At 47.8% G+C, this 26,173-nt stretch overlaps 1 protein-coding gene across 4 annotated transcripts in view; it reads left to right on the top strand.

Moving 5' to 3' along the window:
* Positions 1-853: 853 nt before the first annotated feature.
* PECAM1 (platelet and endothelial cell adhesion molecule 1) overlaps positions 854-26,173 on the top strand; it is a 53,080-nt gene continuing 27,760 nt past the window's right edge. For 2 of the 4 annotated variants that reach the window (XM_084748524.1, XM_084748523.1), the window contains exons 1-7: positions 854-1,170; positions 1,275-1,301; positions 17,845-18,138; positions 19,867-20,169; positions 21,715-21,990; positions 22,086-22,334; positions 23,653-23,928. In XM_084748524.1, coding sequence (XP_084604650.1) covers positions 1,107-1,170; positions 1,275-1,301; positions 17,845-18,138; positions 19,867-20,169; positions 21,715-21,990; positions 22,086-22,334; positions 23,653-23,928 — 1,489 coding nt within the window. In that variant the 5' untranslated portion in view covers positions 854-1,106. The remainder of the gene's footprint in view (positions 1,171-1,274; positions 1,302-17,844; positions 18,139-19,866; positions 20,170-21,714; positions 21,991-22,085; positions 22,335-23,652; positions 23,929-26,173) is intronic. The other 2 variants (XM_084748525.1, XM_084748526.1) reach the window with 2 other exon arrangements.

Genomic DNA, 26,173 nt, shown 5'->3' with positions numbered 1-26,173 from the left:
CCCCCAGCATACATATTCATGAAGATACATAATATTTAAAAGGGGGCGGAACAATTCAGTGGGTAAAGGTGCCTGCTGCTCAAGCCTGATAATCTAAGTGTCATCTGAGTTTTGATCCCGAGACCCACAGGGTAGAAGGAGAGAATTCCTACAGGTTGTGGGCAGATTCTCTTGTGAGTTCGAGTCCAGCCTGGTCTACAAAGTGAGACCAGCCTGGTCTACAAAGTGAATCCAGGACAGCCAAGGCTACCCAGAGAAACCCAGGCTCACTCCTCCCAACCCCCCCCCCCACACACACACACAAGTTGGGAGTTGGAGGGCAATGAAAACTCCCTATGGTCTAGTGTGGATTACATGCACATACATACACGTATAGATGGCCACAGGGGGTAAGTCAGTGACCACAGCCCGCTGCAGAGGCTAAAGAAAGTCCCCGTTTCCACTGAATCACCAGCTCCGATGTCCGGGTAGCAGTGTTCCTCACAAATACTGCACGTTGTTAGAAAAGCTAGCCAGGGAAGGACAGGAGGCCCAGATTTATGCTGTGTGGACACAGCCCCCTTAGGGGGCACATAGGAAAGGCAGGCAGGCCTTACTGGGTATCCCACAAAAGCACTTTTGGGTGGAAGCCGAAGGGAGGGAAATTAAAAACAAAACAAAACAAAACGGAAAAAACCTCACCCTGTCAGGGGAAGGAGTCCCCAAACCCAGATGAGGCAAGACTCAAGAACTTTGAGGCAAATGTCATTTCTGGTTTTTTTTTGTTGTTGTTGTTTTCTTTTCTTCCAGACAAAGCCACTAGATTCCGTGGTCTCTCCGGATGCCAGTCATTTCCTGAGGAGATATCAGGGCCAGCCCAGACCTTATTGTCCTTGGTTTCCAGCTATGGCCGCCATTACCTGACAAGCACCAGGGCTGTTCTCTCTCTCTCTCTCTCTCTCTCTCTCTCTTTCTCTGGGTGCCTGGAGAAGTTGTCAGAGCTGTTTCTGCTTTTCACACAATCAGCTTCTGGTCTGTGACGAGGAAAAGAATTCCTCTCCTGAGCATGACTGGAAGGCAGAACTGACTGCGTGCCTCAGTCTACAAGAGCCTGCCCTCCTCTCAGGATGCAGCTGAGGTGCGCCTCAGTCAGCAAGATGCACCTGGCCGCGCTGCTCACACTGCTGCTCTGTGAGTTTATAACCTACTTCTCCCTTCAGTTTCAGGAGACTTGAAGTTAGTTAAATCAACAGATTTTTAAATTTTTTTTTTTTTATTTTCTCTATCTCTTTCAGATGCAAGCCTTCAGGCTCAGGAAAACTGTAAGTCCTGGTGTTTTTATGTGACTTTCTTCTTTGTGTCTGTTCTGAGAGTCTTAACTCATGGTGGACTGCTTAAGGGTTGGTATTTATTAACAACTGAGGGAAAATATTCCAAAGGAAAACTAAAGTGGATTCTGTCTTGGCTTACTTTTTTTTTTTTTTTTTTTTTTTTTTTTGGTAAGGGGCATTTAGAAGGACAGCCAGAGATACACAGAGAGACCCTGTTTCCAAAAAAACCAAAAAAAAAAAAAAAAAAAAAAAAGGAAAAAAAAAAGAAAAGAAATAGAGGCATTTAGAACAAGAACTTGTTCTGAGTCAAAGCTCAAGGACTGTGTTTTAGAAACAGCACAGTAGAAGAACATTCCAGAAACAGTCTCATTCTTAGACCTTGGTGGGTTTCTGTTTGTTGGAACTGGGGAGATGATTTAAAAACAAAACAAAAGACAGGGCTCATCATTTGTTTGTGGTCTTTCTGTCATAAACTGTTTGCTTTTACATCATACTGCGTGTCCAATTGTTTACTTTCCAACTCTGCTTATTCGGTTCGGTTTGGTATCTATAATCCCAGCACTTGGGAGGCAGACACAAAACAAAAGGCTAAAGGAAAATTTTTTTTCTTTCAACTTTTAAAATTTACATATGAGACACTGTTGCCTTGAGAGACTCACGAAGGCTGAAGGGACGGACTGTACATGGGGGTCAGGACTCCCTTTCTTCTTTTTTTTGTTTTGTTTTGTTTTTCAAGACAAAGTTTCTCTATGTTATCTTGGCCGTACTGGACTCTTGTAGACCAGGCAGGCCTCGAACTCACAGCGATCCGTCTGCCTCTTGCCTCCTGAGTGCTGGGATTAAAGGTGTGCACCACCAACGCCTGGCTTGGACTCCCTTCTAAGAGATTAAATACAAGGAGAGGCCAGGTCTCCCTTCCCACCCGCCTAGCTCCGTTTCTAGTGAGATCTTCTGTGCCCACATGTGGGGAAGGGCTCTGTCTGCCTTTAAATCACACCCACCATCAATTGAGAACTTAGGAAATTTCAGATGAAGGGTTTGTCTTGCTTGGTCTGGGACTCTAAAGGAAGGGGCTCAACCCAGCCCAGGGGCTGCGGTTCTGCTCACAGATTACGTACTCAGACAGTTAGGAGTCACTTCAGTGTGTGAAAACTAAGGATGCTGCTGTTGCAGGCTGACCTACAGTTCTTTTTAGCTATAGAGAGTGCCTGGGCTGACTTGAGCCAGTGATGGAGCTGTGGCCCCAGGGTGGGGACGGCTGATGGCCTATCAGCCACTTTCCTTAGACATTCTACTGCCTTGGCGACGATGTACATGCACGGAGGCCGACTATGTGTTATCTATCATCAAGCCTTCCCCACTTAGGGACGGAATCAGCGAGCCTCAGAAAGCCATGCCTCAGCCTAGAAAGTCAGGGCTTGTCAGCACTATAATCTCCGCTACCGGAAACCCAGACATCTGTCTGGAGTCTGTGTTTTGCTCTGCTTTGCTTGGTCTGGTTTGCGATAGAAATCTCCCCACTGTATCCTAAGGTAGTCTCGAACTCACTTTGGAGCCCAGGCTGCCTTTGAACTTTCAAATCCTCTTGCCTCAGCCTCCCTAGTGCTGGGATTACAGTAGTGTGTCACCTCCCCTGATGTCAAAGGCCAGTGTGTTGCTTTGTTTCTTGGACCCTTGCCCCCTTGCTATAAAAACAGAAACAGTCCACAGACCCTGTGACGTGGAGTAGGGTGAGGTTGAGATTGGCGTAAAGGAGAAGGCTCACTTGCCCTGTCCATGGGGATTAGTGAAGGGCAAAGATGTTCACCCATAGCACACATTTATAACTTAAATGTCTGTCCTAGTCACTTTCCACCTCATCCATGCCCTCCTACCTCTCTGCCCCTCTTTCACAAACAGGGTGTCTTGTACCCATACTCACTCTGTGGCTCAGGATGACATTGACTTTCTGGTCCTCCTGCTTTCATCCCAAGGGCTAAGATCATAGGCACACATCACACCAGCTTTCCGCAGTGCTGGGGATCAAACGCCAGCGTTGTAAGCAAGCGCTCTACTGGCCGAGCTATAGCCCAGCTCTCTCCTATCTCCTGTCTGGAGTCTGCCCTGCCGGCCCTAGACGGTTCTTGCGTCTCAAGACCCCCATGGCTTGTCTTCCACAGCACCCACTATTCTCCCATCTCTTTCTCTGCTTCACATGGCAGAGCACGCCTTTAATCCCAGCACTTGGGAGGCAGAGGCAGGCAATTCTTTGTGAGTTCGAGGCCAGCCTGGTGTACAGAGTGAGGCCAGGACAACGGAGGCTACACAGAGAAATCCTGTCTCAACTTCTCCCCCTCCAAAAAAAAAAGAAAAGAAAAGAAAAGAAAAAACGAGCCAGAGAAACAGACAACAGGCTGAAGGTGCTGTTTTTAGATCAGTGAGGGAGCTCAATCTTTCTGAGGGGGTGAAGGTTGAGCACTTTGTTTGAGGGGCTGGGAGACCTGTGTGTGTGGTTACCAGAAAGTTACACCTCTTTTTGGTGCTTGGGCTGGGAGCAGGGTGGGTTCTTTTTGGTACCCAGGCACACTGTTTCTTCGGGTGGAGCTGAATAAGGTTAGGCTGGGTTTGCACCATTCTTTCTGGCTAGGGGCTAATGCCCAGTTCAGCCTGACTCAATTCCTCATCACCCCAGGCTATTATACAATATACAGCAAATCTGAAAGGATAAAAAGAAAAAGGGGCCCAGCAGTGGTAGCACACACCTTTAATCCTAGCACTCCAGAGGCAGACCAACAAAACAAAAGAAGAAGAAGAAGAAGAAGAAGAAGAAGAAGAAGAAGAAGAAGAAGAAGAAGAAGAAAAGGAGAAGGAGGAAGAGGAAGAAAAAGGGGGAGGAGGAGAAGGAAAATAATAATAATAATAATAATAATAATAATAATAATAATAATGAGGAGGAGGAAGAAGTGGAGGAGGCCGGGCGTGGTGGCACACACCTTTATTTCCAACACTCAGGAGGCAGAGGCAGGCAGATCGCTGTGAGTTCCATTCCAGCCTGGTCTACAAAGTGAGTCTAAGACAGCCAAAGCTACACAGAGAAACCCTGTCTTGAACCCCACCCCACCCCCCAAAAAAAGAAGAAGGGGAAAGAGTTGTAATTGCATTGTAGTTGTAGCTGCATGGCAGGGAGAGATTTTCTAGCTGTGGTGGGGTCTCAGAGGTGGAAGGAGCATGCCCAGGCCCCTTCCAGGTGGCATAGGAGCTGGCAGCTTTTAGCCATGAAGAATTGAGTGGTCCTTTGGGAGGTGAAAGCGTGCAGTCTTTGTTGGAAGAACAAAGTGAGAGCTTGGTGAGACAGCTGAAAAGGCAGAGACCAAAGGGCAAGGCTAGTACAACCATCATGGTTGGGTCTGCCAAGGAGTGGGGAGATCAGTGGCCCCCCAAGCAGTTCAGGAAATATTGTCTACCCTGTCTCTGTTTGAGTCTAAGAATTGTTTAGCATTTTTCTGTACTAGGCCATGCTTGTTTGCGTAAAAACAGCCTTTTCCCCTAAGAAGGCACAAATGCTCCCTTTTTTAGCCATTATTAAGTCTAGTCCTCTGCTGTTTTGGAGGATCACTGCAGCCAGGAAATCTATTTGATTTTGTAGAGTGATTACGGCTTGTTGTACCAAGATCAGGCTTCCTTAATCTGATTGGTCATTTGGCTGTGTTCTACCTATTAGAGCCCTTGTCGTAAGGGTGAGAGCCATGGGGGTGGAGGAGTTGCTTGTTTTGGTATAGGGGGAAATTCAGAGGGTAAAACACTTACAAGACAGGTGAAATGTGAGTGTGAGGATAAGGAGTCATCAGCGGAGGAGCCAGAGAGGGTGGGAACTAAAAGCCAATACATGGGGGGGGGGGGGAGGCTTGTGACCACTTGGGATTTGTTGGTGAGACGCAGCATCGCAGCATCATTCTTGGAGGAGGGAACAAAGCCCACCCTTAGTGGGAGTCAGAGCTAGTCATGGACCACCTCATAGAAGGGAGCTCCTATCTGGAATTCCTCTAAGGTGTTTGAGAGCTGTCGAGGAGACAGGTTAATTGGCATAGAAAAGGCTTCAGCCAGGGTGGTGGTGGCGCACGCCTTTAATGTCAGCACTTGGGAGGTGGAGGCAGGTGGATCACTGTGAGTTTGAGGCCAGCCTGGTCTACAAAGCGAGCCCAGGACAGTCCAGGACTGTGTCTCACCAAAAGAAGAAGAAGAAGAAGAAGAAGAAGAAGAAGAAGAAGAAGAAGAAGAAGAAGAAGAAGAAGAAGAAGAAGAAGAAGAAGAAGAAGAAGAAGGGAAGAAAGAAAGAAAGAAAGAAAGAAAAGGCTTCAGTCCAGCTGCTGTTCTGGTTCAGAAAATAATGTCCGGAGCGACAAAAAGAGGGATGGGTTGGGTGGAATTGGATCTCCCTTCAGAGGTCACTTGGACTGCTTTTAGGGGTTTAGGGTACAGGTTTCTCTTTGAGCTGACAAAAGGGGCAATATAGGAAGGGCAGCAGTTAGAGCACCTCAGAGGAGGGCCTGCCCAGGGGCTGCAATACAGCTCAACAGATGGCAAAGCTCCAGAACTAAGTCAGAGGTAACAGCGGGCGGTGGTGGCCCACGCCTTTAATCCCAGCACTCGGGAGGCAGAGGCAGGCGGATCGCTGTGAGTTCGAGGCCAGCCTGGCCTACAAAGTGAGTCCAGGACAGCCAAGGCTACACAGAGAACCCATGTCTAGTGGTGGGGGGCAGCCGGGGGCGGGGTGTAGGACCAAATGAAACCAAAATCAAACTAAGCAAAAAAACCAAGTAAACCTGGTTTGCACCTTGCTCAAGGGACAGGGCTGCCACGCTGTCCCTGTCCCAGCCCCTGTGAGTAGAACAAAAGAAGCACAGCCTGTGAGTTGAGATGGGAAGGGCCTCTTGGCCTTGTTTAGAGAACCGTTTCCTTCTTGCCTCAGCTCCACTTAGGTCCTGCCTGCCTGCTGACCCCCTCAGATCTGTTTTACGATCCAGACAACTGAGACCCAGCTGCGCCAGCTCAACACTAGGGTTAAGCAAGCCAGTCCACCCACTCTGTTTATTCCAAGTGGCCCCCGCTCTGCGAGTCAGTCAGGTCCTGGCCAAACGTGGACCCCTTTCCTTCCTCGCTCAGGCCCCCAGACCATCTCTACCTCTCCCCACACTGCAGCCTGCCTCCCTTATTATAGGAGATGACTTCTTCATCTAGAAAACAGAGGGCTTGGAGGGAACTCCCTGGACTTCCCGCCTGGCTCTGGCAGCTGGCTAATCTCCCTCCCCACCCATCCTCCTGGCTCCCCTCCAGGGTCCCCGCTGGGCCACCTGGGCCGGAGCCCATCAATTCCTCATCATAGGGACCTCATGGCTACATTTATTCCTGTCTTTTCTCCCGCTTTGAGGATCAGACACTGCTCTCAACCACTGGGGCCACCTCACCAGCGCCCCCACGCCCACGTTGAGAATCTCCATTTGATTTCCCAGTTCCTTTCTCCGCATAGACAAACCCAATTGGTGGCTCTTAAAAAAAAAAAAAAAAAAGAATGAAAGAAAAAAAAAATCATATATTAAACTACCCACCCCTACTTGTGTCCATTCCTGTTGGAAACTGGAAGCTACTTTAGAATGGCCAGTCCCCCCCTCAGCTTCCTCAGGTCGCGACCTCCCTGCCTGGAGTCTCTCCTCTCTAAGGAGTCACCAAAGACCACCTGACGCCAAGTCTTTTCCATCCCGGAACTTTTGCTGCCCTTGACTAAAGATCGTACCCGGATCTGTCTTCTCTGACTTAGGATTTCCTTCTGGTTTTTTGTTTTGTTTTGTTTTTCTTTTTTTCTTCCTAGGAAGCCCTCCTTGCTCGCTCCCTGGGGAGACTGACTGCCCACCCCCTCTCCTGTCTCTGGAGCTTCCCCGTTAGCTTCTCCTCAGCCATATTCTCTCCTCAGCCTCCTACGGCTCCATTCCTCTCCCCTGAGCCTCGGCCTTCAATCCTGGGCCTACAGTTTATTCCTGTGCCAGGCCTTCAGATTTCCTCTCAGTACCAAGGCTTTGTCTTTTCTTTTCTCCTTTCCTTGGCATTCTCGTAGCCAGGAACCTGTCTTCCATTTTCAGTCTGTAGTCAGTCAAATTAAGCATTGAAAAATTGTGCTAAAATGTAATCTAAAATTTAATTTTTTAAAAAAATTTTCATTTATTTATTCATACGAACTTACTTTTGAGGCAGGGTTTCTCTGTGCAGATCTGGCTATTCTGGACCTTGCTCTGAAGACCACAGTGCCTCTGCGTGCTAGGATTAAGGACTTGCCTCTGCCTCCCGGGTGCTGGGATTAAAGGCGTGTGCCACCACCACCCGGCTACCTCAGCCACTTTCATCTGAACCGCCGCAGGGTGCTCACTGACGTGGAGTCAGAGGCCCCGGAGATTTTTCTCGAACTCCAGTTCATTCTGGCATCACCATCCTGACCGACATGACCCCTCTTTCCTGCTTCCCTCTCAGAACTGGCCATGCCACAGGTTTCTCGCGCCCCTGTGTCCTGACACATGATGTTCTGAGCGACCGCAGCCTGCCTTTGGCCAGCTGACTCAGTCCCGGGGCACGTCCTGCACACTGTCTTTGCCCTCTTCCTGGGCAAGCTCTTCCTCTCTGCATTAGATAAGACTGGACTATAGCCACTAGGGTCTCTACCAGCCTGAGTGTGTGCATGTGTGCGTGTGCTCACGTGCGCGTAGTTACGCAGACAGCAGGGGTAATTTCTTTTCTTTTTCTTTCTTTCTACTTCCTTTTTTTTTGGTTTGTTTTTTGAGACAGGGTTTCTCTGTGTAGCCTTGGCTGTCCTGGACTTGCCTTGTAGACCAGGCTGGCCTCGAACTCACAGCAATCCACCTTCCTCCACCTCCTGAGTGCTGGGATTAAAGGCGTACACCATCATGCCTGGCTAGCAGGGGTAATTTCTTATTTTCCCTGAAAGCCCAGTGACCTGGCACAGGTGTAGCATAAATGTCACGTGGCTAGGAACGTGAAGTGACCATGTTTGAGAGTCCTCGGGCAGACGGGGCAGTATGTTCTCTGCAAACATGGAAGCTCCTCAGGAACTCCATGCTCCCAGGAGCTTTGTAATTTTCTTGACAATAGTGGGTAGTTGGGGGGGGGGAGCTCCCCCAACTCTGAGTCATTTCCAGGTTGAGAGCCAGGTGGCTAGCTGATGGCGGGTGGCTCATCTTGCCAAGGAGGCCTTGATTCAGGAAGAAGGCCCCATCATTTTAGTGTTTGGCATTGTGTCTTTTTGTTTTTCTTCCCTCCAGATGGGGTTTCTTTGTGTAGCTCTGCCATCCTAGAACTCACTCTGTAGACCAGGCTGGCCTCGAACTCAGAGAGCCATCTGCCTCTGCCTCCTACCTGAGAGTTCTGAGACTAAAGGTGTGAGGTGCCACCACTGCCTCCTGGTGTGGCATTGTGACTTATCAGTGCCGTGAAGGCTTAAAAAAAAAAATTATTGCGCCAGGCATGGTGGCACGTGCCTTTAATCCCAGCACTGGGGAGGCAAGGCAGGTGGATCGCTGTGAGTTTGAGGCCAGCCTTGTCTATAAAAAGAGTCCAGGTCAGCCAAGGCTGCACAGAGAAACTCTGCCTCAAAAAAAAAAAGTTATTTACTTTTACTCTATGTGCATTGGTGTTTGGCCAGCATGTATCAGATCTGAAGTTACAGGCAGTTGTGAGCTGCCATATGGGTGCTGGGAATTGAACCCAGGTCCTTTGGAAGAGCAGACAGTGCTCTTAACCACTGAGCCATCTCTCCAGCCCCACTGTGAAGACTTTGTTACTCAGGGTTTTTCCCATCAGCCTTCTCTCAGATCTCTTTAGGCTGTTCTGTGCTCTGTTCTTTATAACAGTTTTGAACCGTTTGAGGTTTAATGAGGAGAGTTGAGGTAGTGGAAAGCCTTCCAGAAAAGTCAGTTGTGCATAACAGGAAGTCTGTGGGACACCGCCAACACTATGTACACCACTTCCCAGAGCCCAAGTCCCCCAAGCCATGAGTTACGCACCTCTGTGCTGGCAAGACCTCTGTGCTCCTGTGCTCCTGCTCGGGATATTTACTTACAGAGAAGAGTAGACTTTCTGTCTTATAGACATGAAGAATTCTCAAGATGGCTGGGGGGTGCTATTTTTTTTCTTTGCTTGATTTTATTTTGTTTGTTTGTTTGTTTGTTTGTTTTCATGACTAAGCCCTAAGGACTTAGGAGATTGAGACAGGCTGGGCGTGGTGGCATATGCTTTTAATCCCAGCACTGGGGAGGCAGGGGCAGGAGGATCTCTGTGAGTTCGAGGCTAGCCTGGTTTATAGAGAGAGTTCCAGGAGAGCTGGATCTGTTACACAGAGAAACCCTGTCTTGAAAAACCAAAAATAAATAAATAAATAAATAAATAAACTCACAGCGATCCACCTGCCTCTGCCTCCCGGTGCATCCGGTGAGACATTCCCTCCATTAAGCTGCTCCCAGGAGATGTGCAGTTGGCTCGGCCCAGGCAGCTGTCCTGGAGGGGAGAGCTTGAAGCTGTCCGTGTCTGTAACTGATGGGAGAAGGAGCATCTGGCTCCACACGTATAGATATATGTCATATAAATAACCCTGGATAATGGGAGATGTGACAAGCAGGGCCAAGGGTGACTTTAAAGGCTGGCTAGGGCAGGGGGGCTGCCCTGGTGGTAGTGAACAGTGTGTGTGTTCATGTTCTCAGAGGGAGAATCATTTTGGAAATTTTCTTTTATTTTTTATTTTGTTTTGTTTTGTTTTCTGTGTCTTTCTTTCTTTCTTTTTTTTTTTTTAAGACAGGTTTTCTCTATGAAGTCTTGGCTGTCCTAGACCCACTTTGTAGACCAGGCTGGCCTCAAACTCACAGCGATCCACCTGCCTCTGCTTCACCGAGTGCTGGGATTAAAGCTGTGCGCCACCACATCTAGCTTCTTATTTTTAATTTTTAATGCACTATTTATTTGTTTATTTATTTATTGTGTGTGTGTGCGCACACACATGTGTTTGTGCCTGCCTGTGTGCCTGTGCTTGTGTGTGCCTCCCATGATGTACTTGTACAGGTCAGAGAAAAACTATCAGGAGTTGATTCTTTCCTACCGTGTGAGTCCTAGGGCTCCCCAAGCTCCCTCAGTCAACAGACATGGCAATAAACACCTTTGTTTGCTGGGCTATCTCAACAGCCCTATTTTTATTATTATTTAAATTTTTTCATATGTACAGGCACTTGGCTTCCAAGTAGAGAACACTGGATCGTCTAGAACCTACAGATGGGTTGTGAGATGTGGGTGCAGGGAACCCTAATTCTGGGAGAACAAGTGCTCTTAATCATTGAGCCCCTTCTCTGGTCTCCCCTGACTCCCCCCTCCCCCCCCCAGCCACACCCCAACCCAAGGCAGGGTTTCACTGTGCTTGGTAGTACTGCCTCTGCTTCCTGGGTGCTAGGATTAGAGGTGTGCCCCCGTCACCTGGCTCCTCAAGCTTTCTGCAATGTTTTCCCCTCTCCCATCCTGTAATATTCCCCCTGGCAGGATGGGAATATAAATTTCCTTGCAATGAACCAGGTGAGTGTTACGCTAGTGGATGTGTGTTAGAGAGAACTCACCCGTGATGACATCCCACGCGGCCTCACTACAAAAGCCTCAGTAGCCAAGCGTGGTGGCACATACCTTAACTCCAGCAGAGGCAGAGACGGGTGGAGCTCTGTGAGTTCAAGGCCAGCCTGATCTACCTACTTAGTGCCAAGACAGCCAGGGCTACATGGTGAGTTGCTGTTTTCTGAGAAAGGGTTTCTCTGTGTAGCCTTGGCTGTCCTGGACTTGCTTTGTAGACCAGGCTGGCCTCGAACTCACAGCCATTCATCTGTCTCTGCCTCTGCCTCCCAAGTGCTTTTTTTTCTTTTTTTTTCTTTTTTCTTTTTTCTTTCTTTTTTTTTTTTTTTGGTGATTTTGAGACAGGGTTTCTCTGTGTAATAGCCCTGGCTATACTGGAATTCACTCTGTAGACCAAGCTGGCCTTAAACTCACAGAGATCCACCCGCCTCTGCCTCCCAAGTGCTGGGATTAAAGGCATATGCCACCACGCCCTGCAAGATTTATTTTCTTTCTCTTCTTAAAAAACTTTTTATTTATTTATTTATTATGTATACAAAGTTCTGAATGTATGTGTGCCTGCTGACTGAATTACAGATGGTTGTGAGCCACCATGTGGTTGCTGGGAATTGAACTCAGGACCTTTGGCAGAGCAAGTGGTGCTCTTAACTTCTAAGCCATCTCCCAAGCCCGAGTATTATTTTCTAAGAAGGAAAAGTTCCTTGTCTCATAAAGGGGATACTTACTTAAGCCTTCCCTGCCCTAGCTCGTCTTTAGATGGAACAGATTCTGGGAAGGGAGGCATTCCTTCTCTGAGGGGAGGCATTTCTGGCAACTTCAGTGGTTTACTGGCCTGGTTGGATCCTCTCTTAGAAGAAGATGAGGGCAGGGAGCCGGGATGGCTCGATGCTTCAGAGCTCTTACTGCTTTTGCAATGAAAGTCTGAATACCAGCCCCCATGTTGGGCAGCTTACAATGGCCTGTAACTCCAGCTCCAGGGCACCTGACACCCCTTTCTAACTTCCTTGGACACTGCCTTAATGTACATAAACAAATACACAGACATACACTCACATACACGATAAAAAGTTTTTAAAAGAAGGAAGAGACAACAGTAATGTTTTGTTTAAACTTAATTTTTTGCATCTATTATTTGTGTGTGTGTGTGTGTGTGAAAGAGAGAGAGACAGAGACAGAGACAGCAAGAGAGACAAAGACAGGGGAATGGGAGAGGGACAGAGACAAAGAGAGACAGACTCTTTCTCTCTCTCTCTCTCTCTCTCTCTCTGTGTGTGTGTGTGTGTGTGTGTGTGTGTGTGTATGTGTGTGTGTTCTGAGCCATTCAGCTCTGGGGACAGGACCTGACCTAGAGAGACCCCTGTCCTGTGGTACTTTGCCACGAATGGTGTGAAGAAGGAAAGAAGGAACTATCTGTCGGTCCAGGCTGCTTTAGCACCACAGCCACTGTCCAAGATAAAAATATGGAGGTAGGGGCGTGGGGCTGGGCAAAGTGTGGCTCGGTGATGGAATGCTTGCCTGTCATTCAAAAAATACTAGCTTTGATTTCCCAACACAAAGGAAAAAAAAAAAATACCAAGGAGTGCAGATGTGTCAGCATTCTCATTTCAACATATAGAAGCAGAAAGCCAACGGGAGTTAAACAAACAAACAAAAACTCTCCCAGCACTCGGGAGGCAGACGCAGATGGATTATCGCTGTGATTCGAGGCCAGCCTGGTCTACAAAGTGAGTCCAAGACAGCCAAGGCTACACAGTGAAACCTTGTCTCGGAAAAAAAAAAAACAAAAACAAAAACAAAAAAGCTAACTTCTGAATGGCTGGGTATAGTAGCATGCATCTTTATTCCCAGTACTCGTGAGGCAGATCTCTGAGTTGGAAGCCAGCCTAGTCTACAGAGTGAGTTCCAAGACAGCCAGGAATGCACGGAAAAACCCTGTCTCAAACAACCAAATAATAATGATGTTGAAAATGATAATAAACTCTCAGCCCTAACTAGCTAAGGGCGGCTGGTTCAGGAAACTGTCTATATAGTAGCCAATAACGGGATGGAGACCATACATCAGTATGAACAGACCTGATAACCTAAAGAACTCGTTAGTTTATTTATTTCTGGCAGTCCCGGGGATCGAACCTAGGACCTTATACATGCTAGGCAGTTTGGATATTATGATGTTATAAATCGTTCTGTGTGAAATAAATGTCTAGAAACAGAGAAGAAACAAGTCTTTAAAACTCCCATTTATTCTGTATGGATAGAATCCAGCTACGGTGTCCCAGTTGTTTTTCCTGTGCTGAGAGCGATGCTGGCTCTCCAGCGGTGCAGTGCTTGCCTGGCAGCTTTGAAGTTCTGGGCTCACTCTTCAGTGTCTCAGAACCAAGTGTGACCCCTGCCTGTCAGCTAGCACCATTTGGGAGGTGGAGGCAGGAGGATCGAAGATTCCGGGCCATCTTCCGCTCTGGAGGGGGAGGCCAGGCTGGGCTGAGTGGGGCCCAGAGCTGAAAAAAGCAACAGCTTGGGGATAACTGACGGCCCTGTTCACAGCAGGGGAGGCCTACGGCTGCTCATTTCCTGAGAAGGAGTTGTCTTGAGAATTTTGCATTTGTTTGTTTGGGGGTTGTTTGTTTTAGACAGGGTCTTACTGTGTAGCCCTGGATGGCATGGAACTTGCCTTGTAGAGTAGACTGGTCAACTGAGTGCAGGCATTAATGGTATGTGGGGCGTGTGTGTGTGTGTGTGTGTGTGTGTGTGTGTGTGTGTGTGTGTGTGTGTGTGTGTGTGTTGTGAAACAGGGTTTTAGTTTCTTCTTTAAATTAAAAAAACAATTAATCTGGAGGAGGACAGCCACTCTGCACATATGAAGACATGAAGATCAGGGGAGAACTTGGTGCAGTATGGTTCTCTCCCTCCACCGGGTGGGGCCCAGGAGTTAAACTCAGGTCACCAGGCCATCTCACTGGCGCTTTTCTTTTTGATAATGTAGTGCTGGGGATTGTACCCAGAGCTTCATGACGCAAGCCAGGCCAGGGTTCTATCAACTACGTGCCCGGGAAGGCAGGGTTTTTCTGTGTAGCTCAAGCCCTCGAGCCCACAGTAATAATCTTGTTTCAGTCTCCCGAGAGCTGTACTAACGGCCTCGAGGCGCCATGCCTAAACTCCATCTGACGCAGCACATACCACAGACTGGGTGACGTAAAGAGAAACGTATTGCTTCTCGGAAGGCTAGGCATCCGGGATCAAAGTCTGGCTTCTGAGGTCTCTCCTGATCCCGGATGACTGCCCTCTCTATGTCTTTTCTTTCTTTCCTTTTTTAAACATAGGATCTAGTAGACTTGTCTTAAATTCAAAGCAACCCACCCCCCGCCACGTCCTCACATGGGACCCATGTTCATAAGACAAGAACACAGATCTAGTGAATTAGAGTTCACACTACTGGCCTCAGTTTAATTTAATTTAACGTCCTTAGTACAGGGCCCGAGGTCCATGTAGAGTTACGTTCTGCAGGACTGGAGGTTAGGATTTAATATGTGAACCTGGTTCTGGGATAAAATTCAGCCCAGATGCCTTCTCTCAGTCACTCTGGTACAGTTCGTGACTGTGTGTTTTAGAGCAAGGTGGTCCAAAATACTGATTTGTGAAGATCTTTCTTGGTCTGACAAGGAGGAGATTTAGATTATCGTACAATAATGGACATGTGTGACTATGGCAAGAACTGAACTTTTTGTTGTTATTGTTGTTTTCTTTCTTTCATTTTATTTTTTGGTTTTTTCGTTTGTTTGTTTGTTTGTTTGTTTGTTTTTGAGACAGGGTTTCTCTGTGTAGCCTTGGCCTGTCCTAGACTCGCTTTGTAGACCAGGTTGGCTTCGAACTCACAGAGATCCTCCTGTCTCTGCTTCCTTGAGTGCTGGGATTACAGGTGTGTGCCACTGTGCTTGGCTATGTTTTAATTTTCTTATGTATGCATGTATGCTTTGAACTCATAGGAAACCTCCTGCCTCAGTTTCCTAGGGTAGGATTACAGATGTGAGCCAGCCACAATACTCAGCTTTAAATGATCTTTTTTTTTTTTTAATTGGCTCTAGATTTTTTTCAAGGTTTATCTATTTTATGTGGAATGATGTTTTGGCCTCATCTAGTCTCCGTAAACCTAGCCTAGTGACACACACATTAATCTTAGCACTTAGGACAGGGGTTCTCAACTTGTGGGTCAAGACCCCTTTGGGGGTTGCATATCGGATATCCTGCGTATCAGATACTTAAATTATGATTTATAGCAGTAGCAAAATTACACTTATGAAGAAGCAATGAAAATCATTTTATGGTTGGGTGTAGCACCTTTTGAAACTATTGGATTTGCTTTCCTTATGCCTCTACCTCCCTTCCTTACCCACCCTAATGTCTTTCTTTTTCTTTCTTTCTTTACTTTTTTTTTTTCTGGTTTTTTGAGACAAGGTTTCTCTTGTAGTCCTGGCTGTTATTGAACTCACTCTGTAGACCAGGCTAGTCTAGAACTCACAGACATCCACCTGCCTCTGCCTCCCAAGTGCTGGATTAAAGGTGTGCGCCACCACACCCGGCTCACTCTACTACCATTCAACACCCCAACCTTAGGTAGGAGAGAGAGGTTAGTGAGGAGAAGGGATGGAGATCTCTTTACTGCTCCTGGCTGCTTAGGGCCATCAGGTTCTCTGGGGGCAACAGCAACCTCAGTCTCAGGATAGCCAGCAGTCCAGGGAACCAGCAACGGCAAACACAGCAGGATGCGCCAGCAACAGCACGGGGAGCAGCAGACTGCTTCTTTCTCAGAAGCCTTTTTTCTCTCTCAGTACTCTGATGTTTATACCCTCTCAGTGTCTTCAGAATTAAACTATCTGTAGCTGACAAAGACCACACCCCTCTTCTAGCCCGTGCGAGGCTGTGGACAAGCTAAAAGCAGCCCCGTATCCCACATTTGGGATTAAAACAAAAACAAATTTACCTAATATAACTGAGGTTCTTAAAAAAAAGGAAATCAAAACTTCCATTACAGTCGGGGGTGGCCACAACATGAAGTATAAAAGTCACAGCGTTAGGAAGATTGAGGACCACTGGCTTGGGGGCGGAGACAGGAGGACCAGAAGTTCAGTTATTCTCAGCTGTATAAAGAACCAGCAGACATTCTAAGCTACATAAAGCTCTGCCAAAATAAAAAAGTAAGCCAGGCATGGTGGCACATGCCCTTAATCCCAGCACTAGGGAGGCAGAGGCAGGCAGAGGCAGGCAGGTCACTGTGAGTTTGAGGCCATCCTGGTCTACAAAGGGAGTCTAAGATAGCCAAGGCTACAGAGTGAAACCTTGTCTCGGAAAACAAAAACAAAAACAACAACAAAAAAAGTGGTTTAAAATCTTCCTCATCTGGTGACACCTCTGAGCCCACTAAATGACAATCACCTTCCAGCCACAGCATAGGGAATTTTATAGTTTTTACATACTATATTTCTGGTACTGACTTTTTTTTTTGTTTCTGTTTTTTGAGACAGGGTTTCTCTGTGTAGCCCTGGCTATCCTGGACTCACTTTGTAGACCAGGCTGGCCTTGAACTCACAGAGGTCCACCTGCTTCTGCCTCTGCCTCTTGAGTGCTGGGATTAAAGGTGTGTGCCACCACGCCGAGCCCTTCCTTCCTTTGAGATTTTAGAATTTCACTGGCTTGCCTGAGATTGACTATGTAATTTAGGCTGGCCTTGAACTTGCTATAATCCTATAGTGCGTTCTCTCTCTCTCTCTCTCTCTCTCTCTCTCTCTCTCTCTCTCTCCTCTCTCTCCCCTCTTTCCCTCCCTCTCTCTCATTTACTTATTTATTTTAACTTGAGACACAGTCTCACTCTGAGACTTGGCCTGGCCTTGAGCTCATAGTAATCCTCCTGCCTCAGTCTTTCAAATGCTGGGATTTACAGATGTTAGCCCCACACCTGACCAATACTGCACATTCATTTTGTATAATGTGGTCTATATTTCCCCACAGGGTCTTAAAAAACAGTTACTATAGAAAGCATTTTAAATGTTAGGGGATTAAATGAGATAAAAGAAGGAAGAAAGAGTGGCACCCAGGAGGCAGAGGCAGGAGGATCTCTGCGAGTTCAAGCCAGCCTGGTCTACAAAGTGAGTCCCAGGACAGCCAGGCCTCTTATACAGAGAAACCTTGTCTCAAAAATAAATAAATAAGGGCTGGAGAGATGGCTCAGAGGTTAAGAGCACCATCTGTTGTTCTTCTGAAGGTCCCGAGTTCAATTCCCAGCAACCACATGGTGACTCACAACCACCTGTAATGAGATTTTGTGCCTTCTTGTGGTCACACGTGTGGGCAGAATCTTTAGAAAAAAAAAAAAAAAAAGACTTTTCCTTGCCGGGCAATGGTGGCACACGCCTTTAAGCCCAGCACTCGGGAGGCAAAGGCAGGCAGATCTTTGTGAGTTTGAGGCCAGCCCCAGTCTACAAGGTGAGTCTAGGACAGCCAAGGCTACACAGAGAAACCCTGTCTCGAAAAACAAAACAAAAAAACAACAAAAAAATTTTTTTCCTTAAAAAAAAAAAAATACAAAAGGAAAGGAGAGGGAACAGAGGAAGTGGTGGGGGCTGGGGGGGCGTGCAGAGGAAGATGGGGAGGTAAGGGAATGGGAGAGAGTGGGACAACTAGAAATCTTCTGGTTCCATTAGGTCTGGGAGTGGGTGGAGCAATCCTAGGCATGTCTGACTTTAGGATAGAGAATCACTGTTTATTATGCCAACTAGTGTGTACTTGTGTGTGTGTGTGTGTGTGTGTGTGTGTGTGTGTGTGTGTGTGTGTCCCGTGTTGACCTCTGGATGACGCTGTTTCTGAGGTAACAGCGTTGTCCTTCCTCCTACTTTACCTTCAGCTTTCACCATCAACAGCGTCCACATGGAAAGCGTGCCGTCCTGGAAGGTGTCGAACGGGCAAAACCTGACCCTGCAGTGCCTGGTGGATGTCAGCACCACCTCGAGCATCAGGCCTCAGCACCTGATGCTGTTCTATAAGGACGACGCTCTGGTGTACAACGTCTCCTCCAGGGAGCACACGGAGAGCTTCTTCATTCCCCAGGCTCGGGTTTTCCACTCAGGGATGTACAAATGCACCGTGGTCCTGAACAACAAGGAGAAAACCACTCCTGAATACGAGGTGTCAGTGAATGGTGAGTCCTGGGGTTTGACCGTGGGCGAGCACGGACAGTAGCTGAGAAGGAATGGTCACACTGGTTAACCTCTCCGTCACTGCTGGGCATTCTCCCAACCTGAAAGTGCAGGCTTTTAAAAAAAAACTTTTCTGTGTCAGAGCATTTCTCACTCCTTCCTCACGCCCACACCCTTCACCCCATCCCATCCTCCACCTTACCCTTCCCAATCCTCCTTATGTCACAGACTACGTTTCCCCCTTTTTTTCCTTCAGAACTCTACTCAGTGGCTTGCTTTACTCTCTCCACCCTCTCTCTGAAACACGGTTTCCGCACAGCCTGGGCTGGATTCAAACTAAGATCTAGGAACAGTGCTCCTGCCTCAGTCTCCTGTGCACTGGGGCTACAGGCGTATGTCCCCAGACCCAGCTCCTGAGTTTCTTCTAGCACTTTCTTAACACACTTGATTTCTCCCAGGGCGCCAGTCCTTGCGGTGTTTAATGCCCCTCTATCCTCAGTGACAGACCACAGGCCGTGCCACTGTGAGTGTTGGTGGCACACACCTTTCATCTCAGCACTGAGATAAATCTCTGTGAGTTTCAAGGTTGGCCTGGTCTAGGATAACCAGGCCTGTTACATATAGAAACTCTGGAAAAACCAAAACTAAACCAAACCAAACAACAACAACAACAACAACAACAACAACAACAACAACAACAAAACCCCAGTGGACTGCAATCTCTCTCTCTGGGTCACCATCTGGGCAAGGCCACAAGCCATTCTAAACATCAGAATGGGGGGCCACAGAGGTGGCTCAGAGGGCTAAAGTTACTGCTGTCAAGCCAGATGAGCTGAGTTCAGTACCCTCGACCCACCTGGGGGAAGGAGAGAACTGACCCCCTTCGCGTCCCATGACCTCTACACACATACCGTAGCCCTCTTGGGACCACACACAACATCAAAAAATAAATAAATAAATAAATAAATAAATAAATAAAATGCAATAAAAAACATTAAGCTCTGGAGCTGTCGCTAGTGAAATGAAAATAACAGAGTGCTTAAAGCAAGGCTTCTAGCCTACCAGTGGACCACACACTCAGCTGTATGTGGTACAGTGCTTCAGTCAACCATGAGCAATAGTGGACCCATGAGATGTATCACCTACTGATATTATGCCATCTCAGTCTGGGCCAGTTTACTCAATTCCTAGTATGACGTCACCTAACGAAACACTTACCAGGCTGTGTCATAGTTGTTATGAACACATGGCTGTTTCCCACACGTCTCTCTGCTCTTTAGGGCTATGAAATCTCAAGAGAGATTAAATTTGTCCTATTTTCAGATGGGTGGTGGTGGTGCACGCCTTTAATCCCAGTACTTGGGAGGCAGAGGCAGGTGTGAGTTCGAGGCCAGCCTGGTCTACAAAGAGAGTTCCAGGACAGCCAAGGCTGTTACACAGAGAAACCCTGTCTGAAAAAGAAAGAAGAGAGAGAGAGAGAGAGAGAGAGAGAGAGAGAGAGAGAGAGAGACAAAGGGAGAGAGAGAGAGAGAGAGAGAGAGAGAACGTCAATCGTATTATATTTTTAAAGTTATATTTTTAAAGTTGAAAGTACAATGGCAGACACACAAATGCCCAGCGTTCCCTGCGGTGGGTAGGGCTGAATCTCTGGGATTAAGCCACCGTGATGGGTGAGGGAGATGGACCGTTGTGAGGAACTGCTCCTAACTGCCCTTTTCTTATCTCCAAAGGTGTACCCAACCCCACAGTGACACTGGACAAAAAGGAGGTAACAGAAGGTGGAGTTGTGACAGTCAATTGTTCTGTCCGGGAGGAAAAGCCACCGATACATTTTAAAATTGAGAAGGTAGAGCTGGACACAACGGTTGTCAAGCTGCGGAAAGACAAAACTTCAAACCAGAATTTTGTGCTAACTGAGTTCCCCATCGAGGAGCAAGACCACGTGGTAGTGTTCCGCTGTCAGGCTGGCATCCTGTCCGGCATCCAAATGCAGACCTCGGAATACACCAGGAGCGACTACGTCACCGTGCAGGGTCAGCTTCTCCTTACTTACTGTTCTTTGTGAGGTCGTGTGTAGCAAAAAGGAGTTCAGAACCAGAGAAGCTGTGCTTCCCTTTTGGGGTGGCTGCTCTCAGAGCTAAAAGCTGGGTAACACAGACTATAATCCCAGCCCTGGGAAGGTATGGTCAGGAAAATCAGGAGTTCGAGACTAACCCTCAGCTAAGAGACTCTATTCCAAAAGCCAAAGAAATAAGTAAACACTATTAAGGAAGAGAAATAAGCAGGAAGAGGACTGATACACGGGCGTGTGATTCCATCTACTCAGGGGGCTGAGGCAGGAAGATTGAAAGGCCGAGGCTGGCCTCAGCTATACAACAAGTTCAAGGCCACTTTGGGTAATTTAGTGATATCGTCTCTCAAAATAAAAAAACAAAAGAGAGAGCTAAAGGGGCTGGAGAGATGGCTCAGTGGTTAAAAGCACTGACTGCTCTTCCAGAGGTCCTGGGTTCAAATCCTAGCACCCACATGGTAGCTCACACCTATCTGTAACTCCAAGATCTGATACCCTCATACAGACACACATGCAGGCAAAACACCAATGCACATAAAATAAAAATAAATAAATGTTTTGAGAGAGAGAGAGAGAGAGAGAGAGAGAACGAGAGAGAGAGAGAGAGAGAGAGAGAGAGAGAGAGAGAGAGAGAGCTAGAGACACGGCTAAGCGGTAGAACTTTGACTGGTATTTGGAAGAACTCCTCCATTGGGGGAGGGGCTATGAGGAAGAGGAGCCAAAAGAACAGAAAAGGGTTAGGGAGATAGCTCAGGGAGTTAAGCGCCCCAAACCCATGTAAAGCCGCTTGTAATCCTAGCCCTAGGGAACCTGAGACAGACAGATTGCTAATATTCACTCGCTAGTCAGCCTCAGCCTTGTTATCCAGCCCCAAGCCAATGATGGAGTCTGTCTCAAAAACAACAACAAACAAACAAACAAACAAACAAACAAAAAACAAAGCAGTTGGGGCTGGAGGGACGGCTCAGTGGTTAAGCACATTGACTGCTCTTCCAGAGGGCATGGCTTGGATTCCCAGCACCTACATGATGGCTCACAACCATCTGTAATGCCAGTTCCAGGCTTCTAATACCCTCTAACAGTCTTCATGGGCAGTAAACCTGCATGTAGTTCACAGACATATACCTTTGTTTGGCTTTTGTTTTTATTTTCTAGAGACGGGGTTTCTCTGTGTAGCCCTGGCTATCCTGGAACTTGCTTTGTAGTCCAGGCTGGCCTCAAACTTCTGCCTCTGCCTCCTAGAGTGCTGGGATTAAAGTTGTGCACCACCACACCCAGCTCCATATACATTTTTTAAAAAAAGAAATAAAACAAAAGATAAAGCAGTGTCTGAGACACGGTATCTGAGGTGGACTTCCGGCCTTCACACATATGTATTCTGAGCATTCCCCCCCCACACACACACACAAAGAGAATTCCTCCCACCCAAGTAGAGTAGGAAGTGCCCAAGTTTGAACTTAAGTCCAACCGGCTTGTCGTCTTTTTTTTTTCTTTTCTTTTTTTATAGAGTCCTTTTCTACTCCCAAGTTTCAAATCCAGCCTTCTGGAATGATCATAGAAGGAGACCAGCTCCGCGTTAAGTGCACAGTTCAAGTGACACACTTGGTCCAGGAATTTCCAGAAATTATAATCCAAAAGGACAAGGCAATCGTGGCCACCTCTAGACAGGGCGGCGAGGCTGTCTACTCCGTCATGGCCATGGTGGAGAACAGTGGCCTTTACACCTGCAAAGTAGAGTCTAACCGCATCTCCAAGGCAAGCAGTGTCATGGTCAACATAACAGGTAGGGATGCTGAGGGAGAAGGCCTGGGAGGGGTTGGAGCATCTCCAGGCAGAGGATTGAAATGGTACCCGGACACATCTGCCTCCTTTCTTCAGAGCTGTTTCCCAAGCCGAAGCTGGAAGTTTCCTCCAGTCGTCTGGACCAAGGACAAATTCTGAGCCTGTACTGCGCTGTCCCGGGCACGCCTTCAGCCAAATTCACCATCCAGAAGGAAGAGACAGTCTTGACACAGTATCAGAATTTCAGCAAGTTTGCTGAGGAGAGGGACAGCGGGAAGTACATCTGCACCGCAGGCGTCGGCAAAGTAGTCAAGAGGAGCAACTTGGTACACATCAAGGTGTGCGGTGAGTATTGTTCCCAGTGCTCGCGTACCCAATGGTTGAGTAGGAGCACGGGAGTGGATGGCCAGCTGTCCCCAGTGCAGCCTCAAAAGCTGGCCGGATTCAGGCAGGCCGAGAACTCCAGGCAGGCAGATTGTTGCAAACTCAAGACCAGCCTGCCTTACACGGTAGGATCCTGTCTCGAGAAACACACACACACAAGGGGTCTAGAGAGATCGCTCAGTGGCAGTTATCTGCACTTGTTATTCTTGCTGAGGACCTGGGTTCAGTTCACTGCATCTGCGTCATGTCCAAGCCACGACACCAGGATGGTGGAGCTCCAGGCAGCTGCGCGCCACCACACCTCTCCCATCCTCTTCCTCCTTCTGCTACTTCTTCCTTCCTTCTTATTCTCTCCCACTTCTTCTTTCCTTTATTATTTTGAGGCAGAACAGGGTCATACTACGTAGCCTAAGCTAGCCTCAAACTTGTGATCTTGCCTGCCTGCCCTCCCCGGGGGGTGGAATTGGAGGTAATGCTCCACCACACCCGGATATTAGACAATTATTTTGCTTATAGAAATTAGATTAGAAAAAAAAAGAAATTAGATTTTTTTTTTTTAAAGCCAGATGATGGTGGCACACATCTTTAATCCTAGGGGAGTTAAGACTTGAAAAGCAGAGGCAGGCAGATCTCTGTGAGTTCGAGGCCAACCATGATCTATAGAGCAAGTTCCAGGACATCCAGGTCTATATGGTGAAACCCTGTTTTTTAAAAAAAAGCCGGGCATGGTGGCATGCTCCTGTAAGCCCAGCACTCAGGGAGGCAGAGGCAGGCGGATCTCTGTGAGTTCGAGGCCAGCCTGGTCTACAGAGTGAGTCTAGGACACCTAAGGCAGCACAAAGAAACCTTGTTTCAAAAAACCTTTTTTCTTTTCTTTTCTTTTCTTTTTTTTTTTTTACTCTTTTGACACTGGGTCTCACTAGGTAGTGCCAGCTGGCCTAACACTCAAAGTTCTTTCTGCTTCCACTTTCTTAGTGCTGGAAATTGAACTCAAGACTTCTCACCTGCTAGGCAAGTAAGTGCTCTGCCACTGAGCGACATGCCCATCTCTCGACAACAGTTCATTTTCTCCCTTGATACCAAATGAGTACACAGATAGACAAGCATTGCCCAGCAGCCTTACAGGAGCCCGGTAAAGATGGATAAGGCAGGCAGGCCGACCGGCATTTAAAATCAGGATCTCTACAGAGAGAGCCAAGCCCCGGATTTTCAGAGAGAAGGTCCCAAGCTGGGTTATTGTTTCTGCTTTTATTTGGATTGTCTTTCTCTGTTGATCTAGCAATGCTATCGAAGCCCAGGATTTTTCATGATGCCAAGTCTGAGGTCATAAAGGGACATGCCATAAGCATCAGCTGCCAGTCGGTAAATGGAACCACACCAGTCACTTACCACCTTCTAAAAGCAGCAGGGGTCTTCCGGACTCTCATGATGAACTCCAACGACCCGGCGGCATTCATGGATAAACCCACCAGCGACGTGGGGTACCAGTGCATGGTGGATAACTGCCATTCCCACGCTGAGTTGTACAGCGAGATCCTGAAGGTCAAGGTGATAGGTAAGCAGCCGTGCTGTGAGAATTATTGAGTGGGGCTTTAGTGGGCTGGAAGGTCCGGAGCCAATCAGGGATCAGGGAGATGACAAAGGCAGAACCTGTGCATCCCACAGCTGATATGTATCAAGGCAGGACCAAGCCCCAGCACGCGGGTCTGGGAACTAACCGGGAGCTCTTGCTGGGGCCGTTATAATCCCAGTCACACTTGAATGCCCTGAAGAGAGAAGGTAGCTAGACCTAAGGAACTATTGGTATTGAGTATTTGCGCGTCTTTGGTTTGGGGATCTTTTCAGGTGAAGGGGGAGCCACCCCTAAGAACGGTAGGCTAGAGCTCTTTTCTGCTATTGACCTTGGTGGAGGGTCTGGCTCATACATGAAACCTGCGGCAGGCAGAGCTGCAGACCGTGGGCTCATGGATGCTGCTGACATTGGCCTGGGATTCTCCCCGTGGTCTTCGGCGTGGATGTTTTCTCCTCAAGCATCTGCCTTTTGCCTTTGGTGGCCTTTGCAGGGCCTCTGCTTGTGCTGCTCTGAATCCTGTTGTGAGACTCCCAGGCAGCCTTCTCTGTCCTTCCTCAGCTTTCGTTCAAACTACTCTGTGTCATCAACATGTAGTTTACAGGAGTTTCAGAGGTGGCTCTGTGGTTAAGAGCACTGGCTACTCTTTCAGAGGGAACTAGGTTCAATTTCTAGCACCCACGTGGCAACTCAGAACTGTCTGTAACTCCAGTTGCAGGGGACCTGACACCCTCACACAGACACGCATGCAGACAAGACGCTAATGGACATAAAATAAAAACAAATCCTAAACATGCAGTTTATAAATGCATACTGTGAGCATGTGCTAGTGTGGGCAAAAGTTGGCCACGGGATAGGGGGATCCAGTGGAAGAGGTGAAATAAGCCTGGAATCCCAGCACTTAGCAGGCAGAGGCAGGCGGATCAGGAGTTTGAGGTTGTCCTTAGCTACGTAATGAGATCAAGGCCAGCTTGGGTTACATAAGACCCACGCCTCAGTGGACAAGAGAGGGAATAAGAGCAGGTTTGGGAAGATGAACCTGGTGGCTGTGTATTCAGGCTGTTGTTAGGAAATGGAGACTTCAGATTCCAGATGTTAAAAAGCAAATGCAGCCAGGCATGGTGGTGGTGCACGCCTTTAACCCCAGCACTCTGGAGGCAGAGGCAGGCGGATCGCTGTGAGTTCGAGGCCAGCCTGGTCTACAGAGTGACACAAAGAAACCCTGTCTGGGGGGTGGGGGGGATCTCACCACCCTTTGTGCTCAGGCTGGTGACTCACGTCTGTCTGCTGGCCAGTCCGTTTGTCACTAGTAGGCAGGGTGGGCTGCGATGATGAACGGGACCAGGATTTGAATGGTTAAGAATGTTGCTGAGGAAAGGGGGCACAGTGGGGTGCAGCGAATTTGACTCCCTGAGCTTCCAGGTGGGAGGGGAACTGTGAGGTTCCGGGAAGCTGTCTGGACAGGAAACTTCTGTTTAGGTTTCACTGCTCAGAAATAAAAGCTGAGTGTGAAGGTGAAGTCCCTAACAGTGGAAATGGAGGGGCTGGCAAGATGGCCCAGCAGGTGGAGGTGCCTGGCCAGCCTAATGACTTAAATTCAATCTCCTGGGCTGCACTTCATGGAAGGACAGAGTCCCACAAAGGGTTCTCTCACAAGTCACATACACCGTGTAGCGTGCACACAGAATAAATAAATAAAAAAAATTTTTTTTTTAAAGAGTGGAGTTGGAAGACTGAGGGCCAACTTTCCAGAAAGCCCATATTTCACTGTCAAAATAAGTAGTGATGGAGAAAACAGTGGGCAAGGGACACAAATCAGCTTCAGAGACAGCACAGCACATGAAGCCAGGTCTGCCTGCAGGAGGCCAAGACTAGAAAAGTGGATTAAGAATGAGTGACCTCCTCTGTTGATTTACTCTTTAGGACCATGGTCTTGAGGATCAAGGGACTTTTCTAGTTTCTTTGAAACTGGAGATAGCAGTGCAGTTTCAAAAGCAGCTGGGTATCCATGGATGGTGGTACAAACCTGTAATCTCAGCATTTTGGGGACCGACATAGGAAGATCTGAAGTTCATGGCCAGCTACATGAGACTGTGTCTCAAAGCAAAACAAAACAAGGGCAGAGCATGGTGGTGCAGCCTTTAATCCCAGTGGTTAGGAGGTAGAGGTAGGCGGATCTCTGTGAGTTCAAGGCCAGCCAGAGCTACCTAGTGAGACCTTGTCTTAAATA

This window comes from Acomys minous (genome assembly GCF_964271855.1).
Source record: "Acomys minous genome assembly, chromosome: 12".
In the NCBI taxonomy this organism is placed as follows: domain Eukaryota; kingdom Metazoa; phylum Chordata; class Mammalia; order Rodentia; family Muridae; genus Acomys; species Acomys minous.
The sequence above is the reverse complement of the archived record's forward strand: the minus strand, read 5'-3'. Positions and strand labels throughout refer to the sequence as shown.